This window comes from Lissotriton helveticus, chromosome 2_1 (genome assembly GCF_964261635.1).
Source record: "Lissotriton helveticus chromosome 2_1, aLisHel1.1, whole genome shotgun sequence".
In the NCBI taxonomy this organism is placed as follows: domain Eukaryota; kingdom Metazoa; phylum Chordata; class Amphibia; order Caudata; family Salamandridae; genus Lissotriton; species Lissotriton helveticus.
The window spans coordinates 2054581416-2054603659 of NC_136059.1; the positions used below are offsets into that span (position 1 = coordinate 2054581416).

At 45.2% G+C, this 22244-nt stretch overlaps 1 protein-coding gene across 1 annotated transcript in view; it reads left to right on the forward strand.

Moving 5' to 3' along the window:
• Positions 1-22244, forward strand: part of TMA16 (translation machinery associated 16 homolog) — a 218827-nt gene that overhangs the window by 170327 nt on the left and 26256 nt on the right. The window contains exon 6 of the mRNA XM_078677011.1: positions 11870-11912. Within this exon, the coding sequence (XP_078533137.1) occupies positions 11870-11912 (43 nt within the window). The remainder of the gene's footprint in view (positions 1-11869; positions 11913-22244) is intronic.

Consider the following 22244-nt stretch of genomic DNA (forward strand, 5'->3'; position numbering starts at 1 on the left):
GGCCATTTTACACTATGTGACTAGGTTGAGGAGCCGTTAGCATTTAGATACACACTGAGCCATTTTGTTCAATTAGGCCATATGCTTTTTAAGTACAGTACAAGCAAGCAAAAGTCTTGACAACGGAAAAATATAAAAAATAAAATGAAAGTCAAAATGAAAATAAAAAGTCACCCACTGAAGTTCGGGATTTAAAAAAAAAAAATGAAAGGCAGCCGAGGAGGAGGAAAAAGCCACTTGCCTTTGTTCTTGTAGTTGCCTCCTATGTTGTGGGAACAGGACGATAATGACGCTGTGGTTCAACACTCTGGAAGCTTCGTGTAAGTGTTCAGCTTATGAAGCCGGAATGGGTGGTGGGGCGAGCGTGCTGTCCAAGGGTCAAGCAGAAAGAAGAGAAAAAGCTCGTCGCGTGCAGGGACCCTCTGTGAGCTGTCTCTGCTGCTGCTGTGAGGGCTCCTGCCCGGACCGTAGCCTCCGCGAGCAGCCCCGTTGGAGTGCGGCTGCTCCTAAGTGGTTGCGCACTTCCTGGCGTCTCCTTTTGATGTGGAGTGTGGCTGCTGGTGAAAGGACGTGAGGTTCCTGGCATCTCCTTCTGATTAGAAAGCGGTAGATCCAGGCTCCGCGACTCCAGTATTCGGGACCTCCGACCTGTGGGCACTGTCTGTCTAGGGGTCAGCGAAGCTCGCTCCTGCCATGAAACTGCTGTTATTTACCCCAGTAATATTCAACACCAAAGTGCAGTCGCTTTTCCCCACGGAAATTCTTCCAATACTGCTCATACACAAGTCTGCTCGGGCTCTAGTAACCGCTATAACAGGAGGTCCATTACCCTTGGTTGTTCAAGTGTTTGCGAAAAAATAGCGCATGGAGGAGTTTCCTCGGCGATACTCCTTCATTTCCCATACAGTTCCTTTAGCCTGTGGATCTCCTTCCTCATTAGGATAACACACTTTATTAAGATGAAAATTTAGTCTCCCTACACCAGCATCAGTAATATTAGCAACTTCAAAAGCCCACAGCCGTGCGAACCAGGCTTGACAAGAACCATTGTGTGAAAATGGCAGAAGAATGAAAGGTGGTCCTCCCTTTTTCTGATGAGCTGGCATCATTCCACACACCCAACAGTTGGTGACGTTTGTAGCATTATGGGCGTGGTAGGACATTCTGTGCTGCTGCTCATGATAGGGAAGGGAGAAATAATGGTGCTCAATGGGGGCTGGAGTAGTGGTAGTCCGCGTTTGTCAAGCAGGAGCCACTTCCTCTACAACCCAAGTTACTACTGCCATAATAATCACAATGAAAGTAAACCCAGCAATGAACATAGTCTTCTTGTCGCAGATTCTCGCAGCAGTCGGTGTCTTTTCCATAGGCATATTTATCTTGACGTTGAAATAACAAAGCAGATGGAGCTCTAACGCCCTGGGCAGCTGTTGGTTTCTTCACTGAGAGTTAAGACTGGTGTCACTAAGAAAGTCACACCCCCCCCCCTCTTCCACTCAGTCTTTCACTAACACAGGACGGTTGCCCAACCAGTCTTTTTCGGCAATGCAGTTTCTCTCCGAGGTTGCAGCTGATATCGAGATGCACGAGGGATCGTGTGGTCCGGGAAGACTTCCTCAGGTTCTTCAGGTGATATGGCTTGGCCTCTCTCTGTGTCCAGGATGTCTCGATGGTCGGTGAGTGCAGCAGGCTCCACTAGGGCAGATGGCACTCTCTTGCAGTGGGTGAAGTGACCCCAATTTTTCCTATTGGTCTCTCTGACTGCAGTTCTGGTCGCCAAGAGCACCTGTTCCGGGCCACACCGCCTCGGTTCCATGCTTTTCGACCTCTGGAAGACTTTGACCATCACTTGATCTCCGGGCCGGAGATCATGGCCATCACCTCGCGATGCTTTCAAGACATACTCAACCACTTGCCCAATGAAATGGGGTCCGTTGTCATTCCACAAAACGCCGAATCTAGGGAAAAACTCCTTTAGATGCACCTTTGCTGTAGTAAGAGCTGTATTATCCTTCGTAGGGTACGCGTCTATCCATTTACTGAAGGCACATACTACTACTAGGACATACTTTGTTATTACAGCGTTCAAGCTTGATGTAATCCATTTGCAGAACCTCAGTAGGTGCAGTTGGTGTGGCAAACCCTCCTGTTGGGGTTTGTGTTCCCTTTCCAGGTTTATCCTGGAGACAAATCAGACAAGACTGAACTATCTTTTTAGCTGGGCCGGCAATTTCAGGATGATCCCAAACTTGCCTAAGCAACTTCGCTCTATTGAGGATGCTCCAACATGTGCCTGCCCATGTGCCATGTGAATCATAGGGGGTAAATAGGATGTGGGCAATCTCCATTTGGTCATGTCTTTATTTCTCCAATAGCCCTCATCATCCATTGTTCCCTCCTTAGCCCATTGCTCTAGTTCATCTGCAGAGGCAGATCGCTGGATGTCCAGCACTTCTTGTCTGGCATCATGCCAACGTTCAGACGGTGACATCACCACATACATATGCAGCTGATGTTGACATTTGAAAGGGTTGCATCTTGCAGGTCAACACAACCCTTTGCCTGTTCCTCGGTAAGGAATATACAGTCATGGGACTCTTGTGACTGGGACTGAGTAGCTGGGAATGGCAATAAAGTAGCCAGATTAAGAGTCGAACATCTTTTCAAGATGCTATGAGGGGCCTAAAGTGTCAATTCATATCCTGTCCAGCGAGCACTAGTTAAATGCTGCGTTTTGGTTTGGTTCAAAAGGGCATCAACTGCATGGGGTACTAACACGAGCAATCTATGTGACCAGACTATCCCCTCACTCTGGCGTATGGACTCCTCTGCCACAGAGCGAAAACACCCAGTCAACGCACGACCGACTGGATCGAGGACAGCTGAAAGATATGCACAAGGACGCTGCTTATCACCGTGTGTCTGTACTAAAACCGAGAGCGCACAACCATCCCTCTCATGTACATAGAGTGTGAAGGCCTTAGTGTAGTCTGGAGTGCCTAATACTGATGCAGAATATACATCTTGATGCAACTGCTGGAAAGCATTCTGGCATTCAGTAGTCCATGGGAGTGGCATTAGAGTGTCTTTAGTCAAAAGGGCCAACAAAGGATTAACAATATGTGAAAAGCTAGGAATCCAATGCCTACAGAAAGAAGTAAGGCCAATCCACGCACAAACATCCTTCTGAGTGCAGGGCACAGGCGTGTCTAAAATAGCTTGAATGCGGTCTGGTGTGAGTGCATGTCCCTCCTTAGACAGGAGGTGACCTAAATAGGTAACTGTTGTAAAGAAAAACCCTCATGCAGAAGAAAGTAAGTACTTGTCTTTATTTCGTCACCCACTCTCCTAGACTGCCAGTTGGCAGTCAACATTCTAAGGTAGACTTCATTGGAGCATACCATCAGGAAGGGGCAGGGGGGGGAGCAGGAATGTACCACAGTAAATATACATAAGGTGTAGGTAGATTACAACACATCTCCCAATGCACCATTATACATATACCTTATTAATATAAGCAGATTACAACACATCTCCATTCGATAATGAAGGAACAGAAGAACAGAAGAAGGGAAGGAAGGAAGGAAGGAAGGTAGGAAGGAAGGAAAGAACGAAAAGAGAGAAAGTGGCATACCACGTTGTCAAACATGAGTAAGTTCAGGTACAACACATCTCCCCTAAGCTAACGAAAGAGAAAAACCACGGGGAAGGAGAGAGAAAGGGTACAGGTGGAAGGAAAGGAGAAAAACAAAGAGCATCCCTGGCAGGATGCCGGTAAGGATAGAAAAGAAGGGATAGACGACAGATGCAAAAAGAAATACCAAGATAAAGCTAACAGTGAACACGCAAAAACAATCCGAATGCATCTTGAATGTAATCCCTAGAAGACACCAAGCTAAATACATGCTGTTTGAAGAGAAGAACATTCATATACTCCTGAATGCAGGCAATATCTTGCCATAGTTATCCTCATTTGTACCTATGTCCTGGCTTGCACTACTGACGGGTTATACTGTTGGGTGAATATCCAAAGTACTTTAGCAGAGATTACTAGGCTGGCCTTACTGCAGGATTCTTTTAAAAGGAAAAGAGTGTACATATTACCCAAGATCCCTGACGGAAGAATGACTACTCGCCAACCTCGCGAAAGCGGGTTAGGCCTTCATCTTTACCATGCCCCTCAAGTGTATGGGCTCCCCAGCATAGCTAATTAGCGATACCTTGTGTTTATAAACATTAAAATTGAAACAACTAACTAGATTGTACATCATACGTAGTTCCACTCTACTGCTGGGATTGTGGGTACCCCCTGCAGGCTGGTCCCTGGAGGACGTGGACGGGGCAGCCATGAGGGGAGGACGGAAAGAAAGGAACCCCCTTATCTTAAAAGGAAGGGGCAAGTGTACCAAAACTAGAGGTGCGGAGCACCCGGGGGCAGGGGTCCCTACAACTCTAACCCCGAAGGAAAGAGGGGGGGGGTGGAAATCACTACCCAGGGAGGAGCTAACTAAGAGTGGCCCCTCTAATTACACTGAGAACAAGGAGTACAAAACTGGCTGTATAAGAATCACTGAGTACAATGCACCTTCAATGGAAATCCGGATGTCACTCGTTGTACGATCTCACTGCAAACTAGAACTGTGATGTACTGAAAGGTCACCACAACCCACAAAGGTGTAAAATGTCACAAACTGTACGGTTTTACAGCATAATAGAACAGTACTGTACCAAGGGGTTCCTCTGCACACTCATAGTCCCCACATAAACGCGCTACTAATGGGAGGGAAATCCCACTGAAAACAAAAGAAACAACACTCACTGTGAGAGTGCAAAACACAATACTTGACCAGCACAGGCTGAACTTGGGGTTCCCAGGATAAGGTAATGTCACAACAATCAATAAGCAACACTGTGGTTTATGTAGAACCCTATGGAAGGTACAAAGTTAGGTAATGTGTCCCAAAGAGCAAGGTGTATGTATCACCATGAGTAGGGCGGTGACACGCAGTTGTGCTGAACTACCTAAGGATCTTTTGTTTGGAAAAGACATTCAATGATATACATACAGGAGTGCGTAGAGTCGCTAGGTATGAAATTCTATGATAAGATAACATAATATACAACAAATTACGAAACCCCTTACTATTTATCCATCACATAGTGGTAAAATGTGAAAAATGAGAGGAAAGGTACCAGGTGTACCAAGGGTGAATGCCAACAGCTGAGAACACTAATATGAGAAGCTCTAGAATAAGGACCAAAATAAAGATACACCGTAGAGAATAGGTCCACTACATTAGAGGAAATACCCAGGATAAGAAGCTGGAAAGTGTTCAGGAGGAAGGTGTGCGTATCACCGTGATGACGCAATGACACACAGCTGGAAAGCAGAAAAATATGCTGTCCCCAGCAGGAATCCCAAAAAGAAAACCTAAAAAAGAAAAAACTGAATACTTGACAACAGAACAGTCTTACTTGAGGTACTTCGTAGACTTCGTAGGGGATCCTCTTCAAAAATAACCAAAGGGATCAAATAGATGTCCCCCACAATGAATATCTTGAGGAAAACTCAGTCACAAGAAGCGGAGAATCACTAGCAGCGCCGCCGAGGACTTCACCGACAGGAACTGGCTTACTATAATGAATGGCGGCTCTGAGATGACTGGTGCGCAATGCACGTCATTGACAGGAGCTGATGGAAAGACTCCAATGGTGGCTCTACTGAGGCTGGAGCGCCGGGATCTATAAAAATACTCCGTCAAAGCGTATGGTGCGCAGGGCGCGCTTCTGCCGGATACTCTTCCGGTTTGAAAGTGGCTCGCAGATCGGAGCTCCCACAGGCAGACTCTGTCCGGACAGAAGGAAAATACCCCCTAAAAGCAGGCGGAAAGGCTTGCTCTGAGGAGACTGCCCACGCTGAGGATGTTCACATAGGGCACAAATAGATCTGGAACGCTTGCTCCGCAGGGAAACGCTGACAGGAACACTGATGCAGAAAGAGAGTGTGGTCAATCGGGAATACTTAGTTGGGAACGCTCTCCTCACACAACTGGCAAACTTGATAAGTGCGCTACAAAAACGCTGGCGTAGCCTTAACTGCAGTGGCCCCAGTTGTAGTAATGCAGGCAGATGATCCACAGGAAACGCTCCCCACATTAGCTGATGGAGGCACGATGAACAGAGAGCGGCTGACCAAAGCGCCACTACCCCGCTGGTTGATAAGATTTCCGGTATGACACGTTGCTCACCCTATAATCACACGATGTTCTCTCTAGAATCACAGCTCTAGCACAACGCGAATGCTCTGACGCACAGTCAAAGTTGCATCTGACAGTCCGTACTTGCGAGGAGTAAAGTGCAGCAGTACTCCGTTAGTTGAGCATTAATGCGCTAGTCCACACAAATCATGTAAAGATGATCCTACCAGGATGTAGTCCCGAATTTTTTCTCCAAAGAAAATGAAACTGAAGTAGTGAGGCTCACTGGTTAGAGGCGGCAGACCTGAGAGCAGAGGACGGCCCGGGACCAGGGTTCGATTCCCGGCGCGGCAGGTTTCTGGACCAGGGTCAGCGGACTCGATAATTCTCTCGCCTCGGTGCCCACTCTGATCAGCGATCACACTCGGCAACTCTGGGCATTAGCTTGCCTCATCTTCACTAACGGCCCCACCAGACCGCCGGGGATGCCTGGTCTCACCCTGGAGATAGCCATTAAGGGACCATCTCTCAGGGAAGCCAGGAAGGGTTTCGCAGCGGTCGAAGCGCCTTGGGACCCTACGGGTAAGTAGTGCGCTATATAAATGCCTATACATACATACATACATACATACAAACTTCCTCGGCTGGACTTGCTGTGCGAGGATCACTTGAAAAGAAATAGGCATAAATTTGTAACTCCTTAGAAATTTTCCCTCTCATAAGTATTGAAGCACAAACATCACCGGATGGAGAGAGCACTCAAAGGGGAGGTGACGGTAAGGCCCCCTGCGCCAGGTTCTTCGCCTCGTCGCCAGTGTTGTAAAGAAAAACCCTCATGCAGAAGAAAGTAAGTACTTGTCTTTATTTCGTCACCCACTCTCCTAGACTGCCAGTTGGCAGTCAACATTCTAAGGTAGACTTCATTGGAGCATACCATCAGGAAGGGGCAGGGGGGAGCAGGAATGTACCACAGTAAATATACATAAGGTGTGGGTAGATTACAACACATCTCCCAATGCACCATTATACATATACCTTATTAATATAAGCAGATTACAACAGTAACCTATTGTCTACAATATTGTAATTTCTTCCGGTAAACCTTGTGATGGTGAGGTGCAAGAAAGGAGAGCAAGGACAGTGTTCCTTTTTCACACTGTTCAGGGTTATCAGCTGCCAACAAAATGTCATCAACATATTGTATGAGAGCCACTCCTTTTGGCACAGGAAAAGAATCGAGCTGTCTTTTCAATGCCTGGCTATAAATACTAGGACTCTCTGTATATCCCTGTGGAGCTCTACAAAATCTGAATGATCATTTATTCAAAGTGAAGCCGAACAAATAACGGCTGTCAGGATGAATAGGTATTGAGAAGAAAGCATTCTTCAAATAGATCACACTGAATGTGTTTGTAGTCGGAGGAACCATAGTAAGAAGTGTTGTGATGTCAGAGACTACTGGATATTTGGGCACTACAATGTTATTAACCTCTGGCAAATCAATGATAAACCTGTATATTCTAGTATCGGTATCTTTCTTCGAAATGGGAAGGATAGGACTATTACAAACTTTGTAAGGGACTTCTTCCACAACTCCTACTGCAGTCAAATCTTGAACAACACGTATTAGTGCCTCTTCGCCTTCTCAAGATATTTTATATTGAGGCAGTCGAGGCAATGAAGCGCCCTCCTTCACTTGAATATGAACTGGTGGGATAACCATTTGCCCCACATCAGTATCTGATGTAGCCCACAAAGTACTAGGTAGTGATGCCAAAGCAATATCTTCTTTAAGAATACAAGAGCTCTCAGCCATAGGATAGTTGTCATTTAAAATAACACGCGCACCTTCTGGGCAACATCATATCATGGCACGAAAATTTTTGAGCATATCGAGACCCGCAATATTATCAGGTGTGTTAGAAGAAAGCAAGAATGGACATGCAGCAGACAATTTATCAACATGAAATGCAAGTGGTTGTGACAGTGGGCTAAGGGAAGGTGTCCCATCGAATCCTATCGATGTTATAGTTAAGCCAGACAGGGGAGCCCTAGGAACCAATTCTTTAGACCGGACACTACGAGTAGCTCCAGTGTCAACCAAAAACCGATCAGTGGAACCCAAAACGTTTGCATTAACATAGGGACCCTTGTGATCTACTAGGATTTCAACTGATTCCTTACCCCATCCTAGGAATTCCTATGCCTAATTAGAATCCTTCAAATCATTGGGCGAATAATCAGACATCTGATACTGATTTAGTCTGTCAAAAGGATTAGAAGAATTTTGAGTATGCTCTACTGCCTCAAACCTAGTACGATTATCCATACCGCCCCTATTTCCTGAGTTCCCTGGGCGGCTTCTCATTTGTCCTCTACCACGCTGATACTGCTGACCTCGCAAACGTGGGCAGTCAACACACCAATGTCCAATCTCCTTACAATAAGCACATTGATCAGAAGACAAAGTAGCTCGAGGGAAAGAGGGTACGTCAGGACGAAACATTGCATGTCTGCCTCTACCACCACCTCTATAAGATGGACCATAAACCTGAGCTAACGTAACTTTTGTTTTTAAATCCTTAGCCTTTTTATCCTCCTTGCCTTTTCCTTCCAATTCCTGACGTTCATAGTACTGGGCCATAGTCAAAAAAGAAACGGGGGGAAGATGTAGTCCATGAACTCTCGCTGGCGACTGGCTATTCCTAGCAACATGTTTGCGACAAATTTGTCGACGAACAGATGCTTGCCCGTGTCATCTGTCAACGACTGCCCACTAAAGTCATGGAATGTCTCCTCAAAACGTGTAAAGAAATCAGAAACTGACTCATCCGCCTTTTGCTTACAGGATGCTAACATAGTCCAATCTGTCTTTTTAGGAGGTATAAGGGTTTTTAATTTAGTTATGATAGCCTTTGGAAGGTCTAATATCTCTTGTTGCGGTTTCTGTGCAGGCTCTCTTTCTGCATCGTTTCTCTCTATTTCCTTCCAAATATCTCCAAAAGCGTTATGATCGTCTACTCTTCAAATAGATCTCCATATATCAGGGGGTAAGATAAGCCCAAAAAAAATGTAAATATCAGGCAAAGTCATAGTGCAAGAACAAATGGCTCCTTCAACTTCTTTATAAAAAGCAGCCAGATTTTTCCGCGGGTCAGGCAAAGCCGCTTTAAGAGCCATGACATCTGCTCTACTCCAAGGAGTATAGACCCAATTGTAAACAAAATATCCCTTCGCATCAGCCGAATCTTTACTGTCGTCTGTTCCCGCACCCCAAGAGGGACATACAAAGGTGCAGCTTCACTTATTGGTTTCCCATGAACCACATTACCCTTATCTGTCCCTGGGTCTGCCTCCTGCGGCACGGTGGTGTGAACTGTTTGTTCAGGCGTAGCAGCTGCCGTTTTCTCCGCTCGAAAACGGAACACATCAGTTCGTAGTTTAACCACGCGTCTAATTAAATCGGCCACCTGGAAAGGGAGAAAAAGACCGTCACTCAGTCGTTTATGATCAATGTTTATATCAACAGGCTCTAATTCGTTGGAATGTTTCCTGAAATTGTCAATTACTTCTCCAGTAAACGACTCTACAAAATATAACTGCTCTAACCCCGACCATTGCTGAACATTTGCTATAATGTCCGGAGCAGAAGTCGAGCTGTCTTACGAGCAGCAGATCTGAGAGTGGCCGTACGGTCAGCGGTCAAAATGGAGCGAGTCTGTCGTTTAGGGTCTAATTCTGTCCCTTTCTGACCTGGGGAGATTTGTCATCATCAGAATCATCCTCGAGAGCAGAGGAACAGTATATGGAGGCGGAGATTGATCTAATGGAATTGAATCATCCTGAGGTTGATTAAGTAGAGGATAAAGGGGGCGCCGGAAAGGTTTTGGCTATTTACCTGTAAACGATGCTCCCTATCCTCTTTCATTTCCTTCATTTCTTTATTTTTCATCTCCAGCGCTTTCGCATAAATATTTTTGCGCTGTTCTTTTTCTACTAGTGCTTGTTCTTTCCTCACTCTCTCATGCGCTTCTTTCTCCCACATTCGTGCACAGTCAAACATATCTTGTCTACTTTTGCGCTTAAACCTACACTGTTCCACATACTGAATTTTTCTAATATCAAATGACCCATGTATTGGCCATCGTAAATCAGGATCCTTTTTAGTGTATTTATTCCATAGTGCACTATACATTATGGAAGAAATACTGTTTTTAATGTACATATACCTACTTGGTGTCCCCTCGGGGGGAGCCGGCTGATTTTGTTCTAAATCTATATTGGTACCTCCAAAAAAAACAACACATCCTTCGGAGCGTACTTGAAACAGACATGCCAAAAATATTATAGTAAAAGACCACTCCTTTGGGCATCCGAGTCGCCGATGAGCCCCACGTGACGGATGCCAATTTGTGGGGTGAGCATTTCAGAGGCTCACCCGTGCAGGGGTTTGCCCTTCTTTGCGCACTGATCCTTTAGACTGACGAAATAGAGATTGGCACGGAAGGTGTAATATTAAACAAATAGTTTATTAAACCTCATGAGTGGAACTACATTGATACATAACCCTCAGGCAATGTATGAGGCAGCACATGGAGTACAGAAACCATGGTGCTTATATACTGTGATAGTTGCAGTGTAAGCATGGAAGTTCAAAAAGGAGCAGTACAAGTGTACACACAAATAACTTTTCACATATAAGGGTACATGAGAATCACTTAGTCAACAGAGTTGGAGGAGTTACATAGTTGCTGACCTCATTAAAAATAGCCTGACAGTTAAGTTTGTAACAGGTGCATTCCAGCAGCTACAGGCCTTTCTGAGCATGCGCAGTGCTCTGGCTTAGTACTGAAGGAGTTAACTATATGGATGACTGCGACGAAATACAAGGGCAGGCAACAGTGAAGACGGAAAAAGCACATGGCAAGCACATGACTAACTAGATTGGCTGCCACAAACAAAATAGCTTCAGCTAATGCTAACCGCGATCTCTGCTAGCTTCCACCATAGTAGTCCAATAGTAAATGAAGTGTACATAAAAATTACTATTTCGTCTATAGCGTCATGTGCATGACTATCCCAACGGTTGTGGATTCACAGATGATAGTTCTCTCTAAATAGTACATGGTTAGTGTTGGGCATTATTATTTCAGCAGTATTGTGCATAAATCCATCAGCTTCTCTGTAAATGTGTAGTTTTCAAAAGGTTCAACAATGCCAATGAATTTTTCCTAACATCAAATGAAAAAAGAAATATTTAACATGTGGTCTGGCTAGAAACAATATATATATATCCATATTCATAAAAACACCCAGTCACCGCAATTCCCCACAAAAAACGTATTTACATCCAAAAATCAAAGAAGTATGTTTAGTTGCTGTATTTGTTTACATTTCATGTGCCTATACGTGTACATGTAGTTCCTTGTCTATATTCATCATCCTAAGTGTTTTTAACCAAATGCTGTAGCAAAACAAAGCATTCTGAAACAGGTTAGTTTAATGTTTGTGTTGTTATCTCTGTGGACTAGCTCAGAACAAACATGAGACCAAACCATAGGCCCTCTGAAAATAGTGAGACGTTAAGAAAAAAATCCAAACAAGTTTTAAAATGTGTTGCTTTAGGTCGAGAGGGATTTTAAAACCATGCCTTTGTTCCCTTCTACTCCTAGATATCCCTGACATTGTAAATGCTAAGAATCTCAAAGTTTTCAGGTGAGTCTTTGCATTGACTAGTTCAGTTCGACATGGGGTAGTTTAGGGATTCTGTTTGCTTCTCTGTGGAATGTATTTTAAGTATTATATTTAGGATGATTCCTCCTGCGTTCTTGTGCACACTGCTTTGTTTAAACCTAATTGCCAGTTGACACTCTTCAGTTGTTCATCTTGAAATGTTAATTTAATAAAATTGTTTATCTATTTTTATATTCTCCTACATGCTGCATTAATGGTATAATGCGAGGTTAATTTCTCTTTCTTTATCTGCCTCTCTCTCGTTTGGAGGGAGAGTGCAGAGTTTACCACCCTTCTGTAAGAAACACCATCATAAAAAAGTAAATGTTCTTGATTAGGTCCGAATACAAGAGAATGGAATCAAGAGGGAAACATTGAAATAAAAAATAAACAGGCAAATTAATTGTCAGGGAACTATTGTTTGTTTAATAAATTAAGGCTAGGCTGCAGTACTATTTTTTCTTTATGTGACACCTTATTGTGTCAGCCAATTTGAAATGCATTTGAAAGCAAAGTTCTATTGTAGTCTGTAATAGTAGACCTGATCACCCATCAGCATGAATGTACTTCAGTTAACATGTGTAACCAATCTCTGGATGTACATTTAATTAGCAATGTCTTTTTAGATAACTCAATATCAGTTAATTGTATGATTTATTATAATTGTTTTTACCAGCTGCACACAGGCGGTTTGGCAAATAACTTATTGAACCCGCCTGTGCAATGAATTGCAGCTTCATTGCACTGTATGGAATTGACCTATTTATGACGCAAAAAATGACAGAAGCACCTAAATGCTTGATTAAAGATGAGTTTTTTTAAAAGGTCCGAGTCTACACCACTAAAGAATAAGCAGTGGAGGGTACGTGTAGTGAGAACCTTTGTAATGAATACAGAAGGTTGTGTCGAGTCACTGTGCACAGGACAGAAGCTTGCCTCACACTGATGCAGGCAGTGCTGAGAAATATCTTTTGACGAAGTCCTCTTAAGAAGACCACGCGTTCTCAGTCCATTTGTCACTGCCAGAGACATTACAGCTAGTAATAGGGCAATATAAAAGTGCACCTTTAACATATATCCCTAAACAGCTCCCAAAGCGTCAAACTTTCTTGAGGACTCTTGAACATCTTGAGTGTATTTTGTTTGTGTCCCATGTTCTGTTCTAAATGCATTGTTGGACTAGCCTGTTGAGCATCTTAAGAAAATGTTATGCTAGTCTTGACAATCAAAGAAAATAGAGTAAACAGAAGTCATTATATTAAGATCCTGCTTTGAATGATAGAAACGTCAAAGAAACTTCAGCGAGGGGAACAATCCGCTTGTCAAGAGTGGCCGTTTACTCTGAATTTTGCAAGTGCCTTCACTCTAGTTCTTAGTTTACATCCCTATCCCCATCAGCACTGGGCACCATGGTCACTAAGCCACAGAACCCCAAATACACCCAGCAACCAACTACAATCACATCCAAGCCCAGGTTTGTGCAACCCCAGGTGCTCCCACTCTAATGACCCCAACCTTAAGTGCAAACAGTCCAGAGTGCCCAAACTTTCATAAGTAAAGAACATTTATATATACAGCATTTAACAAAAGCTCTTTTGCAATCGAGTTGCATTTTTCGGACCCCCCCATAGGGCTTTTGGCCTAATTACCGCACCAAGACCACCTTGATTGCAGCAATGATGACATCCGGTGCCTCCTCGACCTAGGCAGATCAGCGGCCCTCATCTTCCTCGACCTCTCGGCAGCCTTAGGCACTTTCTCCCACCACACCCTCATCACCAGATTCCACCACATTGGCAACTAGGGCAAGGCACTTGCCTGGCTCTTCTCCTTTCTTTATAGCCGAACACAGAGGATCCACTTACCACTCATCTCCGCACCCAAAGACCTCCTATGCGGCGTCCCCCAGTGCTCCTCCCACAGATTAACCTCTTCAGCATCTACATGGCACCTCTGACGAACATCGCCCACACCCACAGACTCATCATCATCTCCTACTCAGACGACACCCAGCTCATCCTATCCTTCACAGAAGATGCAGACATCACAAGAATCAACTTACAATCCACCATGACTGACATTGCCATCTGGATGAGGACCAACTGTCTGAAACTCAACTCGGACAAGACAGAGGTAGTCATCTTCGGCAACAAGCCCTCCCCCTGGGAAAACACCTGGTGGCCCTCTGCTCTTGGGCCGGCACCAACCCCTACCGGCCACACTTGCAACCTCAGAATCATTCTGGACACCTAACTTACCATGAAGCAACAGATCAATGCCATCTCCTTTGCCTGCTTCCACACCCTCTGCATGCTTCGCAAGATCTTCTGATGGATCCACACCTCAACTAAGAAGATAGTCCAGCCGAATCAACTGTGGCAACGCACTCTGCGCCAGAACCACCAAGCATCTCCTGAATGGACTTCAAACGATCCAGAACCACAAGATTAGGACGCTCTACTACAACTTTGACGACCAAGACGACGGCACTGACCCAGCACCCTCCACCAGTGACGCCACCCAGCAGACCCTCCTCACCTGGACCCCTGTCACCACAGAAGACATTGCAGACTATGAAAAGCATCCACTCCGGAGCACCCACTGACCCCTCCCTTCGTACATCTTCCACAGGTCCGCCTCGGCCATTGCACCAGAACTACTATGGGCAATGAACTGCGCCCTCGAAACAGGCATGTTCCCTGACGACTAGAAATGCCCCAAAGTGAAACCCCTCCTCAAGAAGCCCTCTGCAAACCCGACTGACCTCAAGAACTACATGCCCATCTTTCTCCTCCCCTTCGCCGCCAAAGTTATTGAGAAAATCTTCAACACCTGGCTAATGCACTTCATAGAAACGAACAACATCCTCGACTCATCTCAATCTGGATTCCACAGCACCGAGACCGCTCTCATATTCGCCACTGACGACATCCGCATCCTCCTCGATCAAGGCTACACTGCAGCCCTCGTACTACTAGACCTATCAGCAGCCTTCAACACTGTCTACCACCGCACACTAGCCGCCAGACTCCACGACGCCGGCATCCAGGGAATTTCCTTAGACTGGATTTGTTCTTTTCTCTCTGGCAGAACACAAGGAATAAGACTCCTGCTCTTCCTCACCGAACCCACAGAGATCAGATGCGGAGTACCCCAAGGATCCTCCCTAAGCCCTTCAACATCTACATGCCTCCCCTTGCAACCATAGTCAAAAAACACAGACTCAGCATAGTATCCTATGCTGACGACTCCCAGCTCTCACAGTTTCCAGGAAGTAATGAAGAGCGTTGCATCCTGGATGAGCAGTAGCTGCCTGAAGCTCAAACAGGAGAAAACAGAAGTCCTCATCCTCAGATCCACCCCCTCCGTATGGGACGGCACCTGGTGGCCCCCCACCCTCGGAAACACACCCACTCTCACGGACCTCAGCATCATACTCGACTCCTCACTCACCATGAACTGCCAGATCAACGCCTTGTCCTCCACATGCTTCTACACTCTCTGCATACTCCACAAGACCTTCACATGGTCACCTCCTGACTCCAGGAAGACCGTCACCCACACACTCATCACTAGCTGGCTGGACTACGGAAATGCTCTCTACGCCGAAATAAACAAATCACTTCTTTGCAAAATCCAGACCATCCAGAAAGCCTTAGCCAGACTCATCCTCAGCATCCCAGGACATGACCACATCACCCAGCACCTCCGCGACCTCCACAGGCTCCCTATTGAAAAGAGAGTAACCTTCAAACTGCTCACACACTCCTACAAAGCCCTCCATAACACCAGACCCATACCTCAATGACCGAATCTCCTTCTCACGCCCCCAAGAGAAACCTCTGCGTAAAGTAGGGTGCTCTATAAATCCCTGATTGATTGATTGATTGATTGATTGATTGAGAACTCTGCAGCAATTTTCATCCTCGACCTTCCCAGAAGAGTTGGCATAACCCCACACCTCAGGGCCCTCTACTAGCTCCCATTTCAGAAGAGATGCCTCTTCAAGCTCTTAACGCACGCCTAGAAAGGCCTCCACAAAACTAGACCCTCCTACATCAACTACCACCTGACATTCCACCAACTAACCAGAGAACTCTGATCCTCCACCATCTCCTTGAACCACATCCCTTGCGTTGGTTGCACCAGCTGTGGAGTTCGCTCTTTCTGTCCGTTGTAATGACCCCAATATTGTATTGCTATGACATCAGCCTATCAACTCTGGTGTTGGAGACTTGAATTATACCACTTCTGCGTCGTATACGACGCAGAACCCCAGAGACAGCGGCTCGATGCAACTTTCATCAGGTAGTCTTCACAACAGGCCATTAAAGAAGTACTGTTGACAGTGGAACTACGTACTACCTTTCAGGATATCCTTCCTCCTGATTTTACAAAGAAAGGGCTGAAGAAGAGGCACTGTTTTTAAACCAACATACGTCCTAGACTATCGTAAGAAACAGGGACCGCAAGGCAATCAATCAAGACATGTGTGGCCTAGAAACCGATCAATAATAAGGGTTTTTTCCAAATTGAAGTGGATCACGCATCTAAAGTGGGATAATATAATAAGTCGTATAAGTTTAAACAGGCTAGACAACTGGCAGCAACATACTACCCATATCTCGACTAGAAACCATCGTTCGGATCACAAACAGAGTACTCACTATAAGAAGTGATCCTCATCAAGAATCCAGGGGCAATTACATATACCCCCTGATTGTGACAGCTTACCATTGGTCTTGATAAAGGTGGTAACTATAAGGAGAACCCACCGAAACGCGTCGACGCACAGAGTGGTATAATTCAAGTCTCCAACACCAGAGTTGATATGCTGATGTCATAGCAATACAATATTGGTGTTATTACAACGGAGCCAGAATATACAAACTGTATTCAACAATTGCATGTTGTACCTGTTCTGTCTTTTCTTCTCAATTGTGCAGGTCGCAATTGTGTGTATTGTTTTAACCGTGTTTTAAGACTAGGGATCTAGATTAGTGAAATTTATTCCTGTGTTTTTAAGTTATTCAAAATAAATGAATTTTTAACTACCTATATGTTTCTATTGTATGTACTTATGACATTGTGAGGCTTGGTATCGTAACCTTTACTTAGCATTGTCTCAAGGGAAACTTCTCTTCTTTTGGTTGTATAACCCCATCTCCCTTGGTTCCTCAAGTGGTACCTCTCGACTTCCTTCATTGTTACTAATCAGTTCCAAGCAATGTTATCTACATAAAAACATATAAAAAACAATTCAATGTTACAAATATAAAAATACATCCAACAATCAGAACCAACCAATCTGCCCTCGTGTTGTTCTCAAAATACAACCATTATAACCATGTTATTGTTTATTCTTCTTATCTATTTTCATGACTCAATGCTTTTTAAAGTTAGAAAGTACAATATCAAATTTACTGGCAATGCCAAACTGGTAACAATGAACCTACGACACAGAGACACTCATACACACATTTATTTATTTATTTGAAAGTTTTATAGAGCGCAAACAAGACCCTTGCAGGTATCAGAGCGCTTCAGAGTAGAGAAGTGTATAGACATAAACACAATAAAATACAATGTAAACATAAGGATGGTATAAAAGCAATTGACAAATCACACATATCAGGATAATGAGGACTAGAAGCGGTGGCAGCAGAGAACAGTCAATGGTAGGAGGGGAAGGACAAGTAAGGTGTGACACTGTACCGATTGGGTTTGATGAATGAAAAAAACATTAAAGGCAAAAACGACAAAAATAAGTGATGCACAGCTGTGAAAAGAAGGATTCAAGCATTGACTGGGTGGGAAATAAGAATGGATGGGAGATGATAGTAAATTGATGACAAAGATAACAACATTATGTGGAGCAGGGCTGTACATGCGGGATCCAAAGTCAAGTGAGGCAATAATTATGTGAATTTGGCCATAAGGATTCTTTTTACTTCCAGTTTGAAGGAAGAGGAGGATGGGTTCAGTCTTATTTCTGGAGGTAGGGCATTCCAGATCCTAGGTGCCATTCCGGAGAAGGAGCGAGTATAAGTTTTTTTCTTTTTGAATTTTTGTGGTTTCAGGAGGAGGTTGTCAGCACTCCTAGTAGATCTTGAACCTCCAGATATTGTGAGTTTTTGTGTGAGATAGCTGGGCGCATTGTAATGTAGAGCCCTGTGCGTCATGCAAGCTATTTTCAGGTGGATTCTGGCTTCAAATGGCAGCCAATTTAAAGATTTTAGATCAGGGGAGATGTGGGCCCTTTTTTTTTGAGCCGGTTATTAGTCTTCCTGCTGCGTTGGTAGAGGCTCTTAGGGGCGCTGTAGTGGTCTTGGGGAGACCGCATAAAGAGACGCTTCCATAGTCCAGACGAGGTAAAACTAGGGCCTGAACCGCTAGCTTGAAGTCATTGGGGGGTAGGAAGGGCTTTAGCTTCCTTAGGGTATTGATCTGAAAGTTTGCTCGCCTCGTAGCATTGCTAATATGCTTCTGCATGTTGAGGTTACTATCCAAAGTTATACCGAGTGATTTCGCTGAGTCCACGATGGTTGGTTGAACATCAAGTGCTGTGAGGTGTTTTATCAACTTGTGCATAGTGGGGACTTTGGTGGGTGGGGAAATAAGGAGGAATTCAGTTTTTAAGGCCTTCAGCTTGAGTTGATTCAGTGCTAGCCATGATTTGGTGTTCTTAAGAGTATTGTTGAGTAAATTAATGTCGTCCAAGGTGTTGATTTTGAGGTAGAGTTGAGTGTCGTCTGCATACATGTGGAATTGCACGTTGGATGTTTGTAGCAGATCGGTGAGTGGTTCCATGAAGAGGTTGAAGAGTGTGGGGGATAACGAGGAGCCTTGTGGTACACCTAACGTTACAGGAACTGGTTTGGACAGTGTGTTGTTAACTTTGAATTTTTGAGTCCGGTTATGCAGAAATGATGTAAACCAATCAAGTACTGGTCCTGAGAGACCCATTCTGTGTTTCAGCAGATCTATTAGGTGATCACGTTTGACCGTGTCGAATGCTGAGGAGAGGTCTAATAGGATGAGTAGACAAGCTTCGTTCTGATCGAGAAGTTGTAGAGCATCATCTATGATGTGTGACATGGCTGATTCCGTGCTATGATTTGCCCGAAAGCCGGATTGGTGATTATTTAGGAGGTTGAAGTGGTCGATATGTTTAGACAGTTGGTGATGAGCAAATTTTTCTAGAAGTTTGGCCAGGGTGGGAATGTTGGAGATTGGGCGGTAGTTGTTGAGGTCCGTAGGGTCAGCTGTGGGTTTCTTAAGGATGGGAGATACTTGTCCAACCTTTAGAGCATCTGGGATGCATCCTTGTTGAAGTGAGCTGTTGATGATCTTGGTTCATATGGGTAGTAGCCAAGGTGTGAGGTCTTTGACCGCATTTGCGGGAAGAGGGTCTGTGAGGTGATTGGAAGGCTTCAGGGCACTGAGAAATGTTCCTATAACTTCCTCAGTGTAGGAGTGGAAGTGAGACCATGTTGCGTTGTTTCTCAGGGAAAGCTCTGATGGGATTTGTTGAGATGCGTTAGGGGGTAGGTGGGGGGATTTGTTAAGGGGGCCAGAGTGAGAAATTAAGTCCTTGAGGAGGTCTTTCTTGATGTTCTCCGTCTTTGTGTTAAAGTGATTAGAAAGGTCATCACAAGATGGTAGTGGGTGAGTTGATTCAGGTGGCCTTTGTGGTTGGTCTTTAGATTGCGTTTTGATCAATTCAAAAAGTTTTTGGGGGCGATTTTTTGCCTGGTCAAGTTGTTGGCTAAAGAAGAGTGCTTTGGTGCGTTTGACCTTACGAAAGTAAGCATTTCTTTTCTTTTTAGCGTCAGGAGGCGATTGGCGGATGGTACTGATCTCCAGTTGCGTTCGGCAGTTCTGAGGGACCGTCTGTCATCGTTCAGGAGCCCGTTGAACCAGGGTTTAGAGTCTTTCGTGGAGACTCCCTTTAGTTGTAGGGGGGCAAATTTGTTAATTATCGAGGTCATGGAGTTTAGGTAGTGGTTGGTGAGGTCCGTTACGTTGGAAGTTCCAACGGGGGGTTGAAGTAGCTTCTTACTAGAGGGGGGTAAAGAGTTTGTGTTGAGTTTTTTCCAGTCCCTTTTCCATACCTTAGGTTTTGTGACTTGTGCAGATGTCAGTTTGATTGTTTCATTGATGAAGAAGGTGATGATGTGATGGTCAGACCAATCACAAAGGAGGATAGATTCCAGATGGGTGGCCTCATTCTTGGCAATTATTAGATCCAAGATTGCGCCCTTGTTGTGAGTTGAACTGTTGCACAGTTGGATGAGGTCTAAGGCGTTGAGAAGTTTTTAAGGCTGTTGACTACTGTGTCGTTATGGTCGTTCCAGTGGAGGTTAAAGTCACCTAGGAAAATTTGTGTGTTACTACGACCGGTGAGTGACGTGATCAGGTCCATGAGGTGTTCTGTGAAAAGGAGGTTTTCGCCAGGTGGGTGGTAGATGACGTGGAGCAAGCAGACAGGTTTACCATTGTTGTTGATGTCGAGACTAATGTATTTACAGGAAGGGAGTTGCGCTGGTAAGGCTCTATTAATGGTAATGTTGCTGCGATGTATGCACGCAATGCCACCGCCCGTCTTGCCTCCCAGCCTGTCTAGTCTGATAATGTCATAGTTAGGGGGAACCAAAATGTCGATAATTGGCGAGGAGGTGTCTGTAAGCCATGTTTCAGTGAGTATGATGAGGTCAAGGTTAGTCGAGATAATGAGGTCGGCTATGTCTGTGGCGTGTTTCGATGCCGACCTACAATTCAAGAGTGAGCATTTAAGGCGTGGGGAGACGGTGGAGGAGGTGGGTTCCTGGATGAGTGGGACTTTACAGAGATTATTGATGATGATTCCTCTGTTGTTGTGAGACGTGGGCCTGTGAGGGTTAGCGAGGATAGAGGGTATGGGCATGTATGGAGGAGGTACAGAGGTGGTAGAGGGTGATTCGTAGGAGAGCAGGAGGGAAAGGAGGTCTTCCTCGGAGAGATGATTGATGGTACGCAAAGGGCGGGAGGGTAAGTTAAGTGAGGGCACTGATATCCACCTGGGAGCAATACGTTTTGTGCAGAGAGAGCGTGTGGGGGATTTGTTTGGAGCGTTGGACTTTGGGAGCCAAGGATGACACGATAGCTTGGTATTAAGAGCGTGAAGGTCTTCTTTGATAAGATAAAGTGTGGACATGATCTCATCCAATCTAGTGTCTGCTGGGTTTGAGGAGGGGTGGGGAGGTGCGCTAAGTGTGTGTGCAAAGGGGGTCAGTTTGTTAGATGAATGTGGTATTATCGGGGTGTGTGCATTTTTATTTTGTGGTTGTGTGTGTGTATGGTAGAGAGAGTGATGTAGATGGTTGGGGAGAGGGTATACCATTTCGGTGAGCATGAGTGGGAGGAGAAGAGGTAGGGAAGAGTTGTATAGAGGTTGAGCTGGTGTTGAGGAAGTCGAGGGATGGACCGGGTAGTGCAGGGGATTGGGTTGAGGAAGGCTGGGCGGTGTGCGTCTTGTCCTTTAAAGGAGAGAAATTGTGAGTAGAGGAAAGAGGGGGAGGAGTGGGTTCCGTTGTTGAATTGTGTACTTGATCAGATTTGGAAGAGTAGGAGGGGGCTAGGTTGTAATGTATGGAGACACTGTTTGTAACGCTATTGGCTGCATCGGTAGGTGAATCTGGGGTATCTGGGGTGGGGGAAGAATCAGAGGAGTCAGAAGGAAGGGAAACCGGGGGGGAGAGGGGGTGGTGAGCTATGGTCCAGCATGTAGTGGTATCAGTGGGAGTGTGAGGAGCAGGAGTGGTCTCGCTCATGCTGGGTAGGGGGAGCGTGAGCAGTATCGGTGAGGTGCTGCTAGTAGTATTTATGGGAGTGCACATCCGAGGGCCAGGTGTAACGGAGGGAGATAAATCAGGAGAATCAGGAGCCGGAAATATCCTGGAGGGAGTGGGAGGAGGGTGGGATTTGATGAGGTTATGTTTGAACTGTTTGGCCGATTTTTTTGAGAGGCCAGTAGGGTAGATGATGTTGTGTGAGTGAGTGCCAGTGATTTCCATGTTATATGTGGGCGGGTGGGTGGGGGTGAGGAGGCGCCAAAAGGCTCGGGATCTGGGACCGTGCGGGGTAGGATGTGTGTAAAGAGGAAGAGAGATCTCTTAGAAAGGGGAACCGGCCTGCAGTGGGGATGTAGAGGGGTGGGTAGGCTCCGCACCTGACAAAAGGTGGGGGAGGTGGCGGGGTATGTGGAGAATATTTAAGTGATGTGCACTAGTGTAGTGATCGTTTCAATATGGGCGCATCCTGTGTAGAGAGCCT